The 17,426-nt window shown below is 42.4% G+C and overlaps 1 protein-coding gene across 2 annotated transcripts in view; it reads left to right on the top strand.

The window, feature by feature from the left end:
- The window catches only part of pgbd5 (piggyBac transposable element derived 5), a 38,638-nt gene that overhangs the window by 818 nt on the left and 20,394 nt on the right, over positions 1–17,426 (top strand). For both annotated transcript variants that reach the window (XM_088610230.1, XM_088610229.1), the window contains exons 2-3: positions 13,227–13,654; positions 16,924–17,058. In XM_088610230.1, coding sequence (XP_088466356.1) covers positions 13,227–13,654; positions 16,924–17,058 — 563 coding nt within the window. The remainder of the gene's footprint in view (positions 1–13,226; positions 13,655–16,923; positions 17,059–17,426) is intronic.

Below are 17,426 nucleotides of genomic sequence, written 5' to 3' on the forward strand. Positions count from 1 at the left end.
TGATTTTAAGTCATTTATTACATCCATTTCACAAATTACTGCATTTTGAAAGAGCCAGTAGTTTAAACGTATGAAAAAAGGATGGGTTTTGCATTGCTTTCCTAAAATAACCAGTATTGCCAGTATGAAAATGTACACTGTACCCTTATCGTCTATTTATCAGTGCCCTTGGATGCAAACTGAAATTTTGCATGGCAATTCTCGATAGTCCTGGCATGTTTGAAGTCCTACTCTTGGAATGTACTCAGTAGCTGGACCAATTGGTAACTGCATGCTAACTGTTATACTGTGAGCTAACAAAGTTACTGTGGGCCGATTGTAGCTGGAAGACAAAATTGATTTTAATGTGCTGCCAGCGAAACAATTTGTAGCATATCTGCTGTAACACAGAGGCACCATGCAATGATGATAGTGGGGTTAGAGACCAGATTATGAGTTTTGCTAATCAGTGAGCCTTTCTTTAAGTTCCAGAGGTGCAGAACCTTCTCAGTCCAACTACTGGAGCACATTAGTACATGCAGATACAAGACAAAGCAAGAAGATGGAGTCTGGGGGTGGCAGAAACGCCATTCATCCTTAATTGGGTTAGTGTCTAGGGGAATGGGGGTGTAACAGTTGATTAAGCAGCACCAAAATAGCATACAAAAATGTATGATATACAATACATATAATATAAAACAGGTATGTTCTACAAATTCAGCAACAGCTGTTTTCTTTAAGTATGCTGATGCACATTGAAAAAACAACAGGCTGTTTTTCTGTGAATTGCTCAATGAGCACACAGTATATGTGACAAGTGCAGCTCTCCCTGCCCTGGGCTCCCTGCTGCGTCAGCCCTGCACTGCTTAGATTTCAGAGGAGAGTAAGTTCTGTAACTTGCTCAGTGCACCGTGCTCTGTTACACTTGCATAGCATCATTTATGCTGCAAATGATGAGCAGCTACATTTAGTGATTGAATACTACTGTTCCTTGGGATAACAAAATTGCTCAAATCATGCATTTGGGTAAAAACTCAAAGTGTCTGGTATTTGGCATGGGTGCTGACTTACACTTTCCAAAATCAGTTGATTGAGAATCTGCACAAATGTCCATTAAAAAAATGTTATTTTAATCAATGCTAGGCCAGCAGGAGAGGAGACCATGCCCTGCTTGAGTAATGAATATCACCTGGTTGCTACTGGCATGAATGAAGGGGCCTGTCTGTGGGAGGGGCTGCCTGTAACATTACATGTTCTACTTCAGCCATCCTCATATTTGTACAGAGAAACCAGGAAACCAGCAAGAAAGACCACATTGTGGGTCACTACACTATCTCAGGCTCTTCCCATCCACGTCTGATTCATCTATCAGTTTTAATCTGAGCTGGCTGCCACCTGACATTTTCAAGTAAAATAATCCACACATCAGCAAAATGGATGACTGTAGTTACAGTAGTTAGTTCCTTACACTTATATAGCACTTTTCTGGACACTCCACTCAAAGCGCTTTACAGGTAATGGGGATCCCCTCCACCACCACCAGTGTGCAGCCCCACCTGGATGATGTGATGACAGTCAGAGTGCACCAGTACACTCCCCACACATCAGCTCACAGTGGGGAGGAGAGCAGAGTGATGAAGCCAGTTCAGAGATGGGGATCATTAGGAGGCCATGATTGGTAAAGGCCAGGGGGAAATTTGGCCAGGCCACCTGTGATTTTTAATGACCACAGAGAGTCAGGACCTCAGTTTTAAGTCTCATCCAAAGCATGCCACCTTTTTACAGTATAGTGTCCCCGTCATTATACTGGGGCAATAGGACCCACACAGACTGCAGGTTGAGCGCCCCCTACTGGCCCCTCTACTACTTCCAGCAGCAACCTTAGCTTTCCCAGGAGGTCTCCTATCCAGGTACTGACAAGGTTCACACCTGCTGAGCTTCAGTGGGCTGCCAGCTGTGAATTACAGGGTGATTTGGCTGCTGGCCATAGATCATGATGCAGGTCAATTGTCGGGATGCTTAGAGGCCAACTTTCCTTAGGGTGGTAAGATAGCCAGACAGAAACCGTTGCAGTCTAAAAAAAAACTTTTCTGCCTGTCCCATGTTCACTGAAGAGCATATTTTCACAAGACTACTAAAATATATTCTCTGGACAGACTAATCAAAAGTTGAATTTTTTGGCCCCTATGAGAAACTTGCCTTGTCAGCTTTGGCGGGTCCATGAATTCGATATCGTATCAGCAAGTTCTTGAGAAAAATGTTCAGCCATTCATTCATCAGCTGAAGCTGAGCTGGAAGTTGGCTTTGCAGAAGGATAGGGATACTAAACATACAAAGATATTTACAGCATACAAAAATATCTACAGTGAGGAGATGACGCCAGGAATTTGACAAAAGCCTTAAATATCTAACCTGGGTTTTGAAGTATTCACAAAGATATTTAAAGATTCTGTGAAATACTATACTGTATACCTGGTTTAATATTTACGGATTTCAGGAAAACTCTGGTCTTCTGTTGCTACTGTAGTAGGTGTTCTTTACAATTGTTAATCCTTTGAAAGATACTTCACCAAAATATATATATTTTTTTACTGTGATAGGATGTGTCTGCTTTTGCAGGAAGATATAGGATGGATGTCTCTACGTTTTGGGTGTTGGTTGTTAGTTGAACAATCAAGTATGTTTTTGAAAGGATTTCAGTTAACCTAACACAAAATAAATTGGTATTGTTTCTCTATACAGTACGTCCAGTGCTCCCTACATCAGCTTGAATGGAGAAAGTTGTGGATTTTGTGCTGAGATTGTTTAGTTTAAGCATGTCTGTGTACGACACACTTTTAGATCTGGAACTAGCTGGGCTGTTTCTCAGCAAGCTCTTAGTGGTGCAGCTGGAATCTTGTTCCTAAACATATCAACTTCAGGTATCTGAATGTTAACATTTTCAAACAGTTTGTAGATGAAACATTTGTAAAATGCACACAGTCATGTGGATCTTATGTAGAGTTTGCACCTTCCAATTTGATCACTTCTGTTGCATAAGAGTAATAGGTGGTGACCTTGCATATGGGCCTGTAGTAAAGACCTGGAACAAACCAGGGACAGGTTCACTAGTACAGACTCTCTGCACCTTTATAAGACAATGTCACGAAAATGACCGAACCTATTAGTTCAAAATGTCACGTCTTTTATTGCCGGCTCAGTTCTTTGTAGTTTGCAAAAAAGGGTCAAGTGCAGTACTTTCTCGAATGCATATCTTAATTGGAAAAAATACGCATCTCATGAAAAATACCTATGCAGACGACACGATCCGGATTTGTGAGGAAACACTGGGGAAAAAAGTCATGCGGGAGAGGGTATGGAGAGAGGGGGCGTGTCCAAGGGGTGCAGGTGTCCAGGGGAAGTGAATCCGGGGCGCACAATCCATACATCAAATCCAAACAGGTAATCAAAAACAGAGGCAAAAGTCCATGGCCAGGCGATCCATCTGGGGGGAATAAGGAACAGGAACCAGGTCGGAACCGGCGGGGGGAATCAGGAACAGAAAATTAAAATCATAACGGAGCCAGACGCTGCAGGACCCGGGCTCTCACGAAACGGGATTCAATGAGGAACCCCGAATGATGTCAGTGTCTGGCTTTTAAGGGAGAACAGAAATAAGAAGCAGGTGCAGGTAATGGGGCTAAACAAGGAAGGGCTGGAGCGCCCTTAAGAGGAGGAGTAGCGATCGTGACAATTACACTGAATTCAAATAAAGACTGGTTTGTAAGCAAACAAATTTGAAAATAAAGAATAGCCTGAAAACAGTATGAGACATAGATATAGTGAGGTTTAGAATGGACATGAACCAATAAACCCAAATCATATGCACAATTAGTCCTAGCCTGCTATTGGGTGTATTTCGAATGCAGTTCCTGTTGTTTGCTTTTCTGTTATGCACATGCTGTGGCTGTGAAAGTCTTGGGGAAGTTATGCAGTCAGTGAAGTTCTTTCACCTTAGATTGTGTTTCCAGGAGGCAGCATTCATTGATGCCATTAAGCTGCAGCACGTGATGTCCATTCTCACTTTCCAGCACCACACTAACTAAATATTACATGACATAATAGCCAAACCAGACACATTCATTGACCCAAGCCATGAATGATGACTTATGACATTTGAATAGTTTCAAGAAAGAGGAGGCCATTTGATCCACCTTGTTCATTTAGTAGCTAGTAGTTCATCTCATCCAACTGCTTCTTGAAATAACATCAGGGAATTTGTTTCCACAGTAGCCGTGTATTTTAGGCCAACACAGATCTGATACCCACTGTGGAGCTGAAACTCATTGTCACATCCGCTGCTAATAGGAATCCCTCACTCAAACAGTCTCACCCCAATCAATCACCAGCTGGAGGCAAGCCCCTCAAACGTCGCTGATCTAACCCTTCTTCCAATCAGAGCGCCTCACTTGCTAACACACCCTCCACTTCCAAACCTCCTGAAGCCTTCTCCGTTTCACTGAGCATCGCTCGGGATTGTTAGCTTCTCCGGAACTTCTTGCCTCGCTTGGATAAACCTTTGGATCTTGCTTTCGGATATTCGAACCGGGAACTCACCTTCGAGCTTGACCTCGTCTGGCGCTTTGGATTTGTCTGCCTTTCTCCTTTTGGGTAACCTTTGGTATCGAACCCGGGATTTGCCCCCGGCTACGTCTCTGCCTGACATTTTGGGATCACCTGAAATCTCTCCGCTCCCCAGCTCCGCACAGGGTTCTTCCTTCGAACAGCAATGCGCCGTGTTACACTCATGACACCAAGGTTAAGAGTCTCTTGCTGTATTGACTGATATTCTGCCTGACATAGCAATGTCAAATTACTTCTACATGAGGTATTACCATGGTTAATGGATTCCTGGGATGACAAGACTCCCAAGTGCAAAGCCATGGTGCACCGTCTCCCTGATTGCCTGGAATGTGTGTGAAGTGATGGCACAATAGTGTGATTAATCCAATTGGACTTTACTTAAAAGCTGCTGTTGAAAATGCAGGATACTGTTAGTGTTAAGACCTTGTGCTGTTCCTCTTTCAGAGAGAAATCAGAAGAAAATATAAGAGTAGAGTTTTTAACAGACATGCTATGTGTCAATATTTTTCAGCTGTAAAAGAAATGCATTTGTAGTTTTGTCACTTTTTTTGCTCAGTGGGGACTATTGGCATGTATTGACTAGAAGAGATGTGCAAGTGTAAGCTCTGAAGCTCGGTTGCAAGTGAATATTCTTTGTCAACTTAAAATCTGTCCTAGAGCATCTGCAGCTCCTGAACTATCAGTCCGCCTGTCCCACAGTGCCTGACCTTCAAACACCAAACACTGTTGAGCCCAGAGTGTAGAGGCAGCGGGAGGAGAGTTTTTAATTGCACTGACAGTCCTTTGAGGAGAGCACAGTGTCTTCATTTGGACCAGAAACCACGCAGTCCCACTGTTTCTGCTTCAGTGTTGCTGTCACTGAGAAGCGCACAAGGCATTACAAGAGTACTTCTAACACCCAAGCAATTTAAAGACCATTCAAGACCAGAGGAGCTTAAAAAAATATTTTCTTAGATCTAGATTTCAGTGCTTCAAGGCATGCTAGCTTAGTGCAGTTCTAAAAACGTGCATTGGTTCTTGTTTGCAGCAGTTTGCAAATCTCTGTTGAGATGGATCAAATGGAATGAAATCAAATTTCAGCGACTAATAGAGAAAGTCTCTATGTAAGTCTGTTTCTGCTTGACCTTAAGGGTTGGGCGGGGCAATTCTATACTATATATTCCCAACCCTGTTCAAGAACCTGCCAATCTTACATCACTGTGTTAGGGTGGCACTATATGTGGATGTAGCTACGGTCTGCTTCAGGCCCTGCAGATTTGTAGCTGCATGGGCAATATGAGCCATCTGCCAGAGGAGTTTTGTGTATGAGTTGCACATCACGATTTCCAATGTCCTGTGCATAGAGTCACCTGCTCTGCTCTGGTGCTCCCAGTTCATCACCTGACCTCAGCAGGGGCTGGAGACTAAGCATACACATACACTCAGGGAAAAGTCCACTGCTGATATTCCACTCCCAGTTTTTGACAACACTAGAGCCTCTTCACTCCAGGCCTCATAGTGTTCAACTCAGGTGATCGTTTCATTCCATATTTGTGACAGAACAAAACACATTGCAAAACATACATTTGACTGTCAAGCCACCTTAAGGGAAAAGGGGTGGAAACGCTGTAGACTATAGTCACAAAGAAGAAAGGAAAGCTGTTGCCTCTCAAAATGAGACCTGAAAATGTATACTTTAAGAAAAAAATAGTATGTTGCCAAACTAAAATATGTCTTAATTGTTGTTTTCAAAGTGAGCTGTGTAAGACCATGCTGCATTTCAGAAAGTGGAGTCATTTTTAAAAATATTTTACTTTTAATTTTTCAAATGTAATAATGTTTACTTTTATAACTCCTTTCAAGAATACCATTGTGAGAAACCGTTTGTGAACCCTTTGGAATCATCTGTATTCCTGCATTAATTGTTACTATATTGTGATCTGATCTTCATTGAGTCAATAACGGATTAATAATTATTAATAGTTTGAAGTGAAAGGACGCTAAAACAGGGGATATGTGTTCAGGCATTTTGGATTTGGTTAAAAAACAAAGTCCTGCTGAGTTCTAAATGTGCAACTTGTTAAAAACATGCTTGGATACACTAGCAAGCACTGTAATTTAAACAGTCTGGACGTCTGTAAGAGTCAAAAGCAGGCATTTGCTTTTCTGCATCAGACTGGGAGAGCAGTGTACAGATATGTGCAATGTCCCAAAGATGAAAAGATATGAGCTTCCGGTGTGAGGTTTGGGTCAGAAATGACCTCAGGAGTCCTCATTTGAGGACATTGGACTGATTTCATCAGTAGCCCAAACGTTTTTTGGAGTTGATAAGGAGAGCCGATCCACATAACAGTCTTGTCAGAGTTCAGATGTAAAATGTATTGTTGTCTTGCTTAGAATTGTACGTACAAAAGTATACAGTAGCTTGTGAGGGCTTGAAGGGGAATTGGAGAAAGAAACTGTAATGATGCATTCTTTCGGGACCCTATGCAGACGACACATTCTGGGGATGAGTGAGGAAAACACGGGGGAAAAAGCATGCAGGGGTCGGGAATGAAAACAGGGGGCGTGTCCATAGTGCACAGGTGTTCAGGGGGTGATTCCAGGTCAAATAATCCAAAACAGAGTCCAAAGGGAAATCCAAGAGGAAGGCAAAAGTCCAAAGCCAGGCAGTCCATCCGAGACGAGGACAAACAGGATTAAAAACCGGAGCGGGATCCGATGGAGGGTCGGGGGGAAAAAGGGGGAAAGGGACCAGACACTCAGATCCCGGACTCGCTTGGTACAGGAACCAATGCAGAGCTGAACAGAGTGGGAGTCTGGCTTTTATAGGAAGGCAGGAACCGGGAGCAGGTGCACAAAATCAACTCAAAAGTGAAAGACCCGGAGCGCCCTTAAGGGGGATGGACTACAATCGTGACAGGAACCTTTAGTGATTCTGAACTGTATCTTTTTGTCTTCTTTCACTGGGTGAGAATTTTGGCCGGGATTACAAATTTCTGAGTGGCTGGATGCTTTCAGTCTTGTCAAACTTGTATAATGTGGCCAGTGGTTGTTAAAGTAAAACTGAGAAGTGCTTTGTTTGGAAGAAGCTTTTCATTAATGCTAATTCCTGGCCTGAACTACAACTAACATGATTTCTTTGGAAACTGTGAATTTTAGCAGCCAAAATTACAAGAAGAGCAAACTATCCCCTCTGGCCACAGCAATCCATCCTTTCTTGCGTTATATGTGCAGCAGCTGTTAAGAATATTAGAGACAAAACAGGCGCTTTGCATATTAATTTCTTGCTTCTCATGATTCTCATTTAGAGTAAGTAGTGCTGTGTGTTGGAGGGATAACAGCGCTTTTACAAACACAGCTGATGTGCGTAATCATCTCTCCGTGTTTTAATTGTAGTCCCTCAAGAGCCTTCCTGTAAAAGTTCTGCTTCGGTTGAGGCATCATGACTCTTTACCCAGCTAATCACTTCAAAGACAGCCAGCAGCCCAGAGTAGCCCACCGCCCCGCAGATGGGAAGAAGGTCTCTGTCATTCGAGCTAATGAGCTGAGGCCTGCAAGGCAGATCCTGGCTGTATCGGCCAACCACCATGTTAACACCTGTCATCACATGTCGTCTCGTGTATAATTCCAGGAAGCCAGTGTCAATACTGAACCTCCTTTGTTTTACTCCAAGAGCTGGCAGGAGCTTGGTGAACTGGTTTCTGACAGGTTGGGACCAAGGATAAGCTTGACACAAGCTGAGTGTGACAAGATAGAAAGAATGTAACTCCAACCAGTTACATAGGCAGTAGGTATTTGATCTCATCCAGCTGTTTCTTGGCTTGAGCAGCACATCTGGGCGGCTCAATAGGATCAACATGCTCTGAACTTCACTGAGTCACTGCTTAGCCAACCTTGCTTTTACAGTCACAGGGATTCTCCAGCAAAAACACAGAACAGAATCAATTCAAAATTATTACAGTGCTCAGATGATTACTGTGCTATGGTTCTATAGTTCAAGAGGCTTTTCAAATATACTAATTTTAAGCAGCTTTGTCAAATAATGAGTTGTTATACGGCCTTTATTGAGTTTATATATACTAAAAACAATGTAAAACTAATTCTGTCACAGATAACATACAGTAGGTAAAAACAGTTACGGGAGTATAAGCAATACCTTGACATTTTAGGGTCGTGTTTTCATCAAAGTACTACTTAGTGTCAAGTATTTTGAAAGCTGTTTGGATGAAGTGGTGTGGGTCTAATTGAGGGGCATTCATACAAATTCAAGAATTTGTACAAGTGGATGTGGACAGTGGGTGAATCTAGTTATTCAGAATCTGACGTGGGAAGTTTATTTTAGTCAAACTTTGGTTGACAAACAAATCGAAAAATACATTGGTAACCCTTTACACCTTGTTTAATCATCCATCAACAGTGCCATAGCTGGGAGCTGAACCTTTTGCATAGGAGACAAGAACACTGTTCCTCAATACTGCTGCCTACAGGAGCTGTCTCTTAGATCTGCTGTTAAGCAAGGAGAGTATTTTTTTGGCCCTTATGCTGTTGTGGATGCTGTTGTACTGAATAGCTGCTTGCTCTCTGCAGCTCTGGGGAATTTCCAGTGACCTTAGTCTAGCCCACATGTCAAACAAATACACCAGGAAACACATCTTAAACTCCCGAATGAACAAACACGTTCTGGCAAATAGTTACTCTAATCTACATAAAATGATCCATCGTTCCAAAATCCCTTTTTCAATATGGCATACAGGAACGCTTCTATTTTTTTATTTAAAAATAAAATATTTAACAAATAAATACATATTTGAACAAATCATGCAATATATTTAAGTGATGAGAATGGAATTGTTCCATATCTTTAGAAATTAGTGAATAAATGGTGACCTACAGTAAGTTCCTGCACCAATACGGATTTGTGCTCTCCAGAACAAGGGTTGGAGATCTCTGATACAGATGAAGTGTCCTGTAAGAGCAAATACAGTGCCTTGCGAAAGTATTCGGCCCCCTTGAACTTTTCAACCTTTTGCCACATTTCAGGCTTCAAACATAAAGATATAAATTTTTTATTTTATGTGAAGAATCACCAACAAGTGGGACACAATTGTGAAGTGGAACGAAATCTATTGGATTTTTGAAACTTTTTTAACTAATAAAAAAATGAAAAGTGGGGCGTGCAAAATTATTCGGCCCCCTTGCGTTAATACTTTGTAGAGCCACCTTTTGCTGCGATTACAGCTGCAAGTCGCTTGGGGTATGTCTCTATCAGTTTTGCACATCGAGAGACTGAAATTCTTGCCCATTCTTCCTTGCAAAACAGCTCGAGCTCAGTGAGGTTGGATGGAGAGCGTTTGTGAACAGCAGTTTTCAGCTCTTTCCACAGATTCTCGATTGGATTCAGGTCTGGACTTTGACTTGGCCATTCAAACACCTGGATACGTTTATTTGTGAACCATTCCTTTGTAGATTTTGCTGTATGTTTGGGATCATTGTCTTGTTGGAAGATAAATCTCCGTCCCAGTTTCAGGTCTTTTGCAGACTCCAACAGGTTTTCATCCAGAATGGTCCTGTATTTGGCTGCATCCATCTTCCCCTCAATTTTAACCATCTTCCCTGTCCCTGCTGAAGAAAAGCAGGCCCAAACCATGATGCTGCCACCACCATGTTTGACAGTGGGGATGGTGTGTTGAGGGTGATGAGCTGTGTTGCTTTTACGCCAAACATATCGTTTTGCATTGTGGGCAAAAAGTTCGATTTTGGTTTCATCTGACCAGAGCACCTTCTTCCACATGTTTGGGGTGTCTCCCAGGTGGCTTGTGGCAAACTTTAGACGAGACTTTTTATGGATATCTTTGAGAAATGGCTTTCTTCTTGCCACTCTTCCATAAAGGCCAGATTTGTGCAGTGTAAGACTGATTGTTGTCCTATGGACAGACTCTCCCACCTCAGCTGTAGTTCTCTGCAGTTCATCCAGAGTGATCATGGGCCTCTTGGCTGCATCTCTGATCAGTCTTCTCCTTGTCTGAGCTGAAAGTTTAGAGGGACGGCCAGGTCTTGGTAGATTTGCAGTGGTCTGATACTCCTTCCATTTCAAGATGATCGCTTGCACAGTGCTCCTTGGGATGTTTGAAGCTTGGGAAATCTTTTTGTATCCAAATCCGGCTTTAAACTTCTCCACAACAGTATTACGGACCTGCCTGGTGTGTTCCTTGGTCTTCATGATGCTCTCTGCGCTTTCAACAGAACCTTGAGACTATCACAGAGCAGGTGCATTTATACAGAGACTTGATTACACACAGGTGGATTCTATTTATCACCATCAGTCATTTAGGACAACATTGGATCATTCAGAGATCCTCGCTGAACTTCTGGAGTGAGTTTGCTGCACTGAAAGTAAAGGGGCCGAATAATTTTGCACGCCCCACTTTTCATTTTTTTATTAGTTAAAAAAGTTTCAAAAATCCAATAGATTTCGTTCCACTTCACAATTGTGTCCCACTTGTTGGTGATTCTTCACATAAAATAAAAAATTTATATCTTTATGTTTGAAGCCTGAAATGTGGCAAAAGGTTGAAAAGTTCAAGGGGGCCGAATACTTTCGCAAGGCACTGTATCTAATGCAATCCGTCTATAATGGCACTACAGCGAGGAGATCGTCACAAACTGTGGAGAAGGAAAGACACTGTGTGGCATCTGTTGAGTACTGTGAACTGGAATCAAGTGCAGGCAAATCAGTGCAAGTCAGCGATTGTCAGCTCCCAATTTAAGCAATGGAGGACGTAATGCAGAAACGGGCCAATTCCCAAGAGCACTGTTTACCTAGAATGAGTTCAGAGAATTGTGTGAAAGTCACTACGAAATACTAGAGCTGACTGGGTCTCTGAAGAGAGAGCACTGCAGTGAAGCCGAGATTTAATTATTAAATGTGTGTGGCTGGTACAAAGGATTTCATTTTATATTAAACAGCTCTGATGAGTTACATCAAGATGAGAATAGTTCGGCAGTTTTGCATTTTTAAAAATGATTCCCTTGACATTAGTCTACTTGAGATATGAGTTATTCTTTTTACGTGCTTAGTTCTATTTACAGATCAATGTTAGTTCATTTACAGAGGATGATGGATCATTATGTCTTCTTTAATCACAAACTCCTTAATCCAACAGTAATGTCATTACTTGCACAATACTTTCAACTACTGTATAATTCTGTAAAGCACTGTGTGACAAACTGTTTTTAAAGACTAGAGCAAATAAAGATTTGATTGATAGGTTGTTTATCTGACTTGGGTAATGTCTTTGCCTTATGTATTTATCATAAAGAATGTCTCTTTGGTGATATATTAGAAAGGAATATCACCTCTAATTAAATAATTTCTAAATACATTTGCCTTACTAAGTACATCGTAGCAGTGGCTTTGTTAACCTATAATCATCCACTGAAAGTTAATGTGAAAGTATAACATAATGCTACAGCTTGCACTCTTTTTCTTATCCAGGATAAAGTGAATTTGAAATATGGAAAAAGCTTCTTTTGAAAACCTAATAAGAAGCTTTTCACCCGCTTAGGCCTCTCCCAGTCTCAGTATTATGTAGACATTGAGCAATCCCGTTAAACAGCTCTCCATCTCTACTCACAGGAGTGCTATCATGGGAAAGTAAAGCTGCCCTGTTGAACTCAAATGAAAGTGTTTGCTTTTAGCAGACAGAAGGCTAGAAGACAATTGCAGTCACCTGTGCTCTCTCGCACCCTGCATTCACTCACAAATCAGCAGCTAGAGACCACAGCTTGCACATAATTTTAAAATATTTTGGGGAAAATTAAGGTGTCCTTGGATTTGCATGCATTATCAGCAGTCATAAAATGAATAAACATGAAAAAGTTAATGGTTAATGCACATCAAACTAAGAAAGTGCTTTGAGCAATCAATGGCTTGGTTGTCCCACACGGTTGTCTTTTACATCCTTTCATGATAGTAAACCTTGCCTACGCCAAGTTCTCAGTGAGGTAACCCTTAGCTTTCCTTTGCACAGCAAAGACAGTTGGATCTGTTTCAGGTTTCAGGATTACCAGGTCTTGCACAAATTGTACCGATGATGCAGGAAACTACAGATCACATCACTTTCGATAACCGCTTATCCAATTCAAGATCACAGTGACCTGGAGCCTAACCCAGGAAGCACTGGGCACCAGGCAGAATACATCCTGGATGGGACACCAGTCCATCACAGGGCACACACGGCCACAAATACAGCCAGTCACACCAGGGTCAGTGTTTATTACAGAAGACAGTTAACAACCAATATGTCCTTGGACTGTGGGAAGAAATGAAGCACCTCGCAGAAACTCACAAGAACACAGAGAGAACATACAAACTACATGTACAGTAGATAGTACCCCAAGAACGTTATCGATGGCAGCAGCTCTGCTGCGAGGCAGCAATGCTAACCACAGCACACTCATTCCACCAGGGAAAACTACACATTTAATGCAATTATTTTGCAAGTCCGAAATCTCATTATCTCATTTCGGGTTGTAAAATGTGGAAAAGATCCAACGTCTGTGTAACGGGAGACATCTTCATGAAAGATGAGTGTAGGTTTTGCTTTCGCAAGAGAAGGGTCTAACTTTATTTTCCATTTCAGGCCCCACGCAAAAGATGCCAGTGACGGCAAGCGCCATGGACTTCTTCCAGCTCTTTGTCCCCGATAACGCCATACAGAACATGGTCACCCAAACCAACATGTACGCCAAGAAGTACCAGGAGCGATTCGGGAGCGACGAAGGGTGGTGTAACGTGACGCTCTCGGAGATGAAAGCCTTCCTGGGATACGTCACCTCCACCAGCATCCACCGCTGCGAGTCCGTGCTCAGCATCTGGAGCAGCGGCTTCTTCAGCAACAAGAGCATCGCGCTGATCATGACCCAGGCTCGCTTCGAGAAGATCCTCAAGTACTTCCACATCGTGGCCTTCCGCTCCAGCCAGGCCAGTCAGGGCCTCTACAAGATCCAGCCCTTCCTGGACTCCCTGAAGCAGTCATTTGAATGTGCATTTAGACCATCTCAGACCCAGGTACGTTGTCCAGTTGATCCTTCTGCTGTTAGGGGACCATTCCAGCGCCCACCTCTCCCAAGAGATACTCTCCCCTCTTTCTTACAATCCCACGTATAGTTTCTGTCACTCTAAGGAACGTTTCTGAAGTGTGACCCAGCACAATTTGTTCCCAGCATAGCCGTTTCATTAAAACAGCATACATTCCAGTACTGGTGCCGTCAAGTGATGTGAATTTAATATGCTAAGAGAAAACGCAGGTTTTCCCCTCCCTCTTTTCCTGATGTTCGTGAAAAGGCTGGGTGTTTCAGATAGGGACTTGTTTGGTGTTGTCAATGGAAACGTCACAATTTGTGTGCGTTCCGTAATGCTTCTCAACAAGCACTGGCACATCCTTCAGGTAAAGATAAAGAAATCGTAAGCAGGGTCAGATTCAGTGGCTAACAAGCAGGAGAGCCTGGATGAAAAGATCAGAGGCGGCAAGCACTGAGAATGTACCAGTGAGCCCTCCAAGACTAGATGACAGACTGAACAACTTCTGCACCGTAATCAAATGACTGTCCTTGTTTCTGCTACCAGCTGCCCTGTGGAGGCTAGTAGCTCCCAACACACCCCATCCTGTCCCACCTTTGAGGAGCATGATCAGCGGTGTGTCACAGGGGGGTTAGAATTGTCATGAAATAAAGAACTGGAAGAGTAAAATACTGCAAAACAGAATGTTGTGCAAGGAAATGATCAAGGTTCCGTATCTCTGCCCATATGCATCACTATGTTGTTTTTGTTCATTGATCCTCCCCCACAACTTCTCCCTCTGCTTGTGTTAAACAAGCTCACGCAGGCTTTGATGCACATGGTTCTCGTCCACAGGACAGCTCATTAGCTGGGGAAGATCAAAGCTCCAGCTGCGGGGGGTCAGGGGTGTGCCTGCACCTGCACAGTAGGTGGTTTGCCAATGTGACCCGAAAGAAGGATCTCCTGTTTTTTAAATCTATTAACAAAAGCCATAAACATCTCAGCTTGGTTGCTGAGGAATTTCGACAGAATCTTTAAATAAGAAGGGAACTGTATTTATTGTAAGAAATCCAGAATTCCAAATGAAAGAAAATAAGCGTCTCTTGCCTCATTAAAATTTCCCCCAGTAAGTCTGCCCCGGTGTCGTTTGACCTCATATCCATGCGTTCTTGTCTGCGAGCGCGGACGTCTTTTGAGCAACACTTGCTTATCAGTGTTGGCTGCTTCGGCTGTCCTAGGAAATGGGACTCAGTGGTCCTCAAAGCCCTGCTTGAATCGACAGGAGCAAACTTGAGCGTTGAGGTTCCGAGTCAGGACTAAGGTTTATTTAAAGTGTTGGAGTTTTTATGATGCATTACACTATGGACACAAATTAAAGCCTGAGGGAAAATTGACCGAATCCATTAGCTGTCAAATAAGCATTTAAAGGGGATCTTTAATTCTATAAATTGAAATTTGCAAAAGTCATGCCCAGGCTGAAATATAAATTATACAGTGACTTGCAAATTTATTTTAAAACAACCACCAGCTTCTGAATGTTTGTGCTGGTTATCTCCAAAAAAACAGATGGAAAAATAGTTCAGCAGAAGCACAACCGTTTGTTCGTTTGTCTTGCTTACTCATCTGGGAAGAAGATGATTGGACAGCATATCCAGTTCCATGGAGACAGTAACTCCAAGCACATTCCTAAGAAAAGCTGAGCTACTGTATATCTCAGTTCTAAAAAACCAGTGCAAATCAGTGCAAGACACTGTTATAAAATTGAATGCCACAACAATTATTCAATCCTATGTATTATCACTTCAGGATTTGTGGGTAGGCTTACTGTGTAAATAATGATTTCCTCAATTTAAAAGGACTGGCAATTTTCTGTATGTGAGCACCAGTTATTGAGAGCATCTGAGAGGGTGGAATTAGGAATACAAGAGTCGCATTGATCTTTCTGCATTGATAAAACTAACAGCGATGTCTGGATCGCTGCACTGAGATTTATCAAAATTATTTAACCTCAGCATCAGGCTTGTTTGACTGTTGAGGGATGACGTCTGCTTCTTCCTAGATTGACAAGTTTGGCAAGTGATGAACAGCGACATTTGAGTCAACAAAATCTCTTTTTACAAAACAAATCAATAGAGTTTGGTGCAAATCAAAACAAAGCACTATTTGTTGAATTTGTTGAAATTCACACAGCATAATTTACTATTGTGGATATAAAGCCAAACTGTTTTTATTAAAACAAGAATAGTTTTTCCCTCCTAAAATGAATGTGTATACAACAAGGGTTTTTCAAGTTTCGCAATCACTCCCTCATAAAGCACTGTTCTTCTAGAATGATTGCAGAGCCCTTCAAGTCTCCTGCAAGGTCACAAGCCGAATTGTGTTTCCCTGCCTCTGTGGAAGTACCCCACCGAGCTGCTGGCTGGTAGCTGAGACGCAGCCTGTCACACAGAAAGAGAATTCAGAAAGACAAAACGAATCCAAGCTGGTGCCTTTAAGAAACTCAAAGCCAGTTATTATTAGCAGCACCTGCAAGTAATCAGACATTTCTGACTGGAGGATAAAAATATTCCAGCCTTTTATATTTAAGTCAAGCGTTCAGCAGAAGCCTAGCGAAACAATAGTTTAATAAATGAAGTTAATGGCTCTTGCCTGGTTTTATAATAGTATGGTATTATGGTTTTAGTCATGTTTTACTGTATGTCCATTCTTTGATCACAGTTTCACTACAGTTTACTAACTTTACTGTGTTTTAACCATGTCATTTAGCACACTTCCTTCAAGTTACAGAAATAATTCTGGCTCGTATTCTGACACTTATTACTATGAGTAAGGATTGATGGTTTATTGCTGTATCTGTATAGTTATGAGCTGTATCAAAAATATGTACAGTATTTCACTTTAATCTCAGTGATGCAAGGATCTAAAAGCTAACTCCCCATCCAAAACACCAGTTGTGGTAACAAATTGTGAATACAGACTACAGAGTTGAATTATAAGAGTGTCTGACATATTTCTGAAGCTCAGGTATTTTCTGCAGGTCAGGCCAGTTGTTGGATTGCTACAAGGCATCTTTCCTTGACTTTCATCCAGTGAAGAAAATCGTTTGTGACGTTTTCTTTGCTGGGGAATAATTCTTCCCATTGAATTTTCATTGCGGAGAATGGGAAGTGGTCCGTTGTGCGTCGTGTTTCAGTCTCCTGGGTTTGGCTGGTTGATGGGAGCAGCCCGAAGGCGTGTCCGCTGCAGGGGCTGTGATAGCGTGTCGCTCTTCCTCCCAGGTGCTGCACGAGCCCCTGATCGACGAGGACCCCGTCTTCATCACCACCTGCACGGAGAGGGAGCTCCGGAAGAGGAGGAAGAGGAAGTTCAGCCTGTGGGTGCGGCAGTGCACGGCAACGGGCTTCATCTGCCAGGTGAGGTTTTGTTAGAGGAGACCCCCGGGCCCCCTGGTCCAGGACTCTCGCCTTCTGTGAATCGCCTGCGTTGTTGTCCTGCAGCGCTTGCAAGTTTGGAAAATGTGCCTACAGATAAAAGTGTATAATTATTATTATTATTGTTATTATTAGGAACAAGAGAGTTTTTATGGATGAGGGAGCCATTCTGTCCATCTAGCCTGTTGGGTAATTAGCAGCTAATTGATCTAGTAGTTCAAGCAAGGAGCTGCGTCAGCATGCGCAGGCTGCGCAGGAACAAGTAAATCCGTGCTGAAGAGAGAAAAAAGGAAACAATGTTTCGGCTGTGGAGCTGTTTTGTCACAAAAAGGCTTCCTTTCTTCCTTTTT

The sequence above is a fragment of the Lepisosteus platostomus genome, chromosome 17 (genome assembly GCF_059453375.1).
Source record: "Lepisosteus platostomus isolate fLepPlt1 chromosome 17, fLepPlt1.hap1, whole genome shotgun sequence".
Lineage (NCBI taxonomy): Eukaryota > Metazoa > Chordata > Actinopteri > Semionotiformes > Lepisosteidae > Lepisosteus > Lepisosteus platostomus.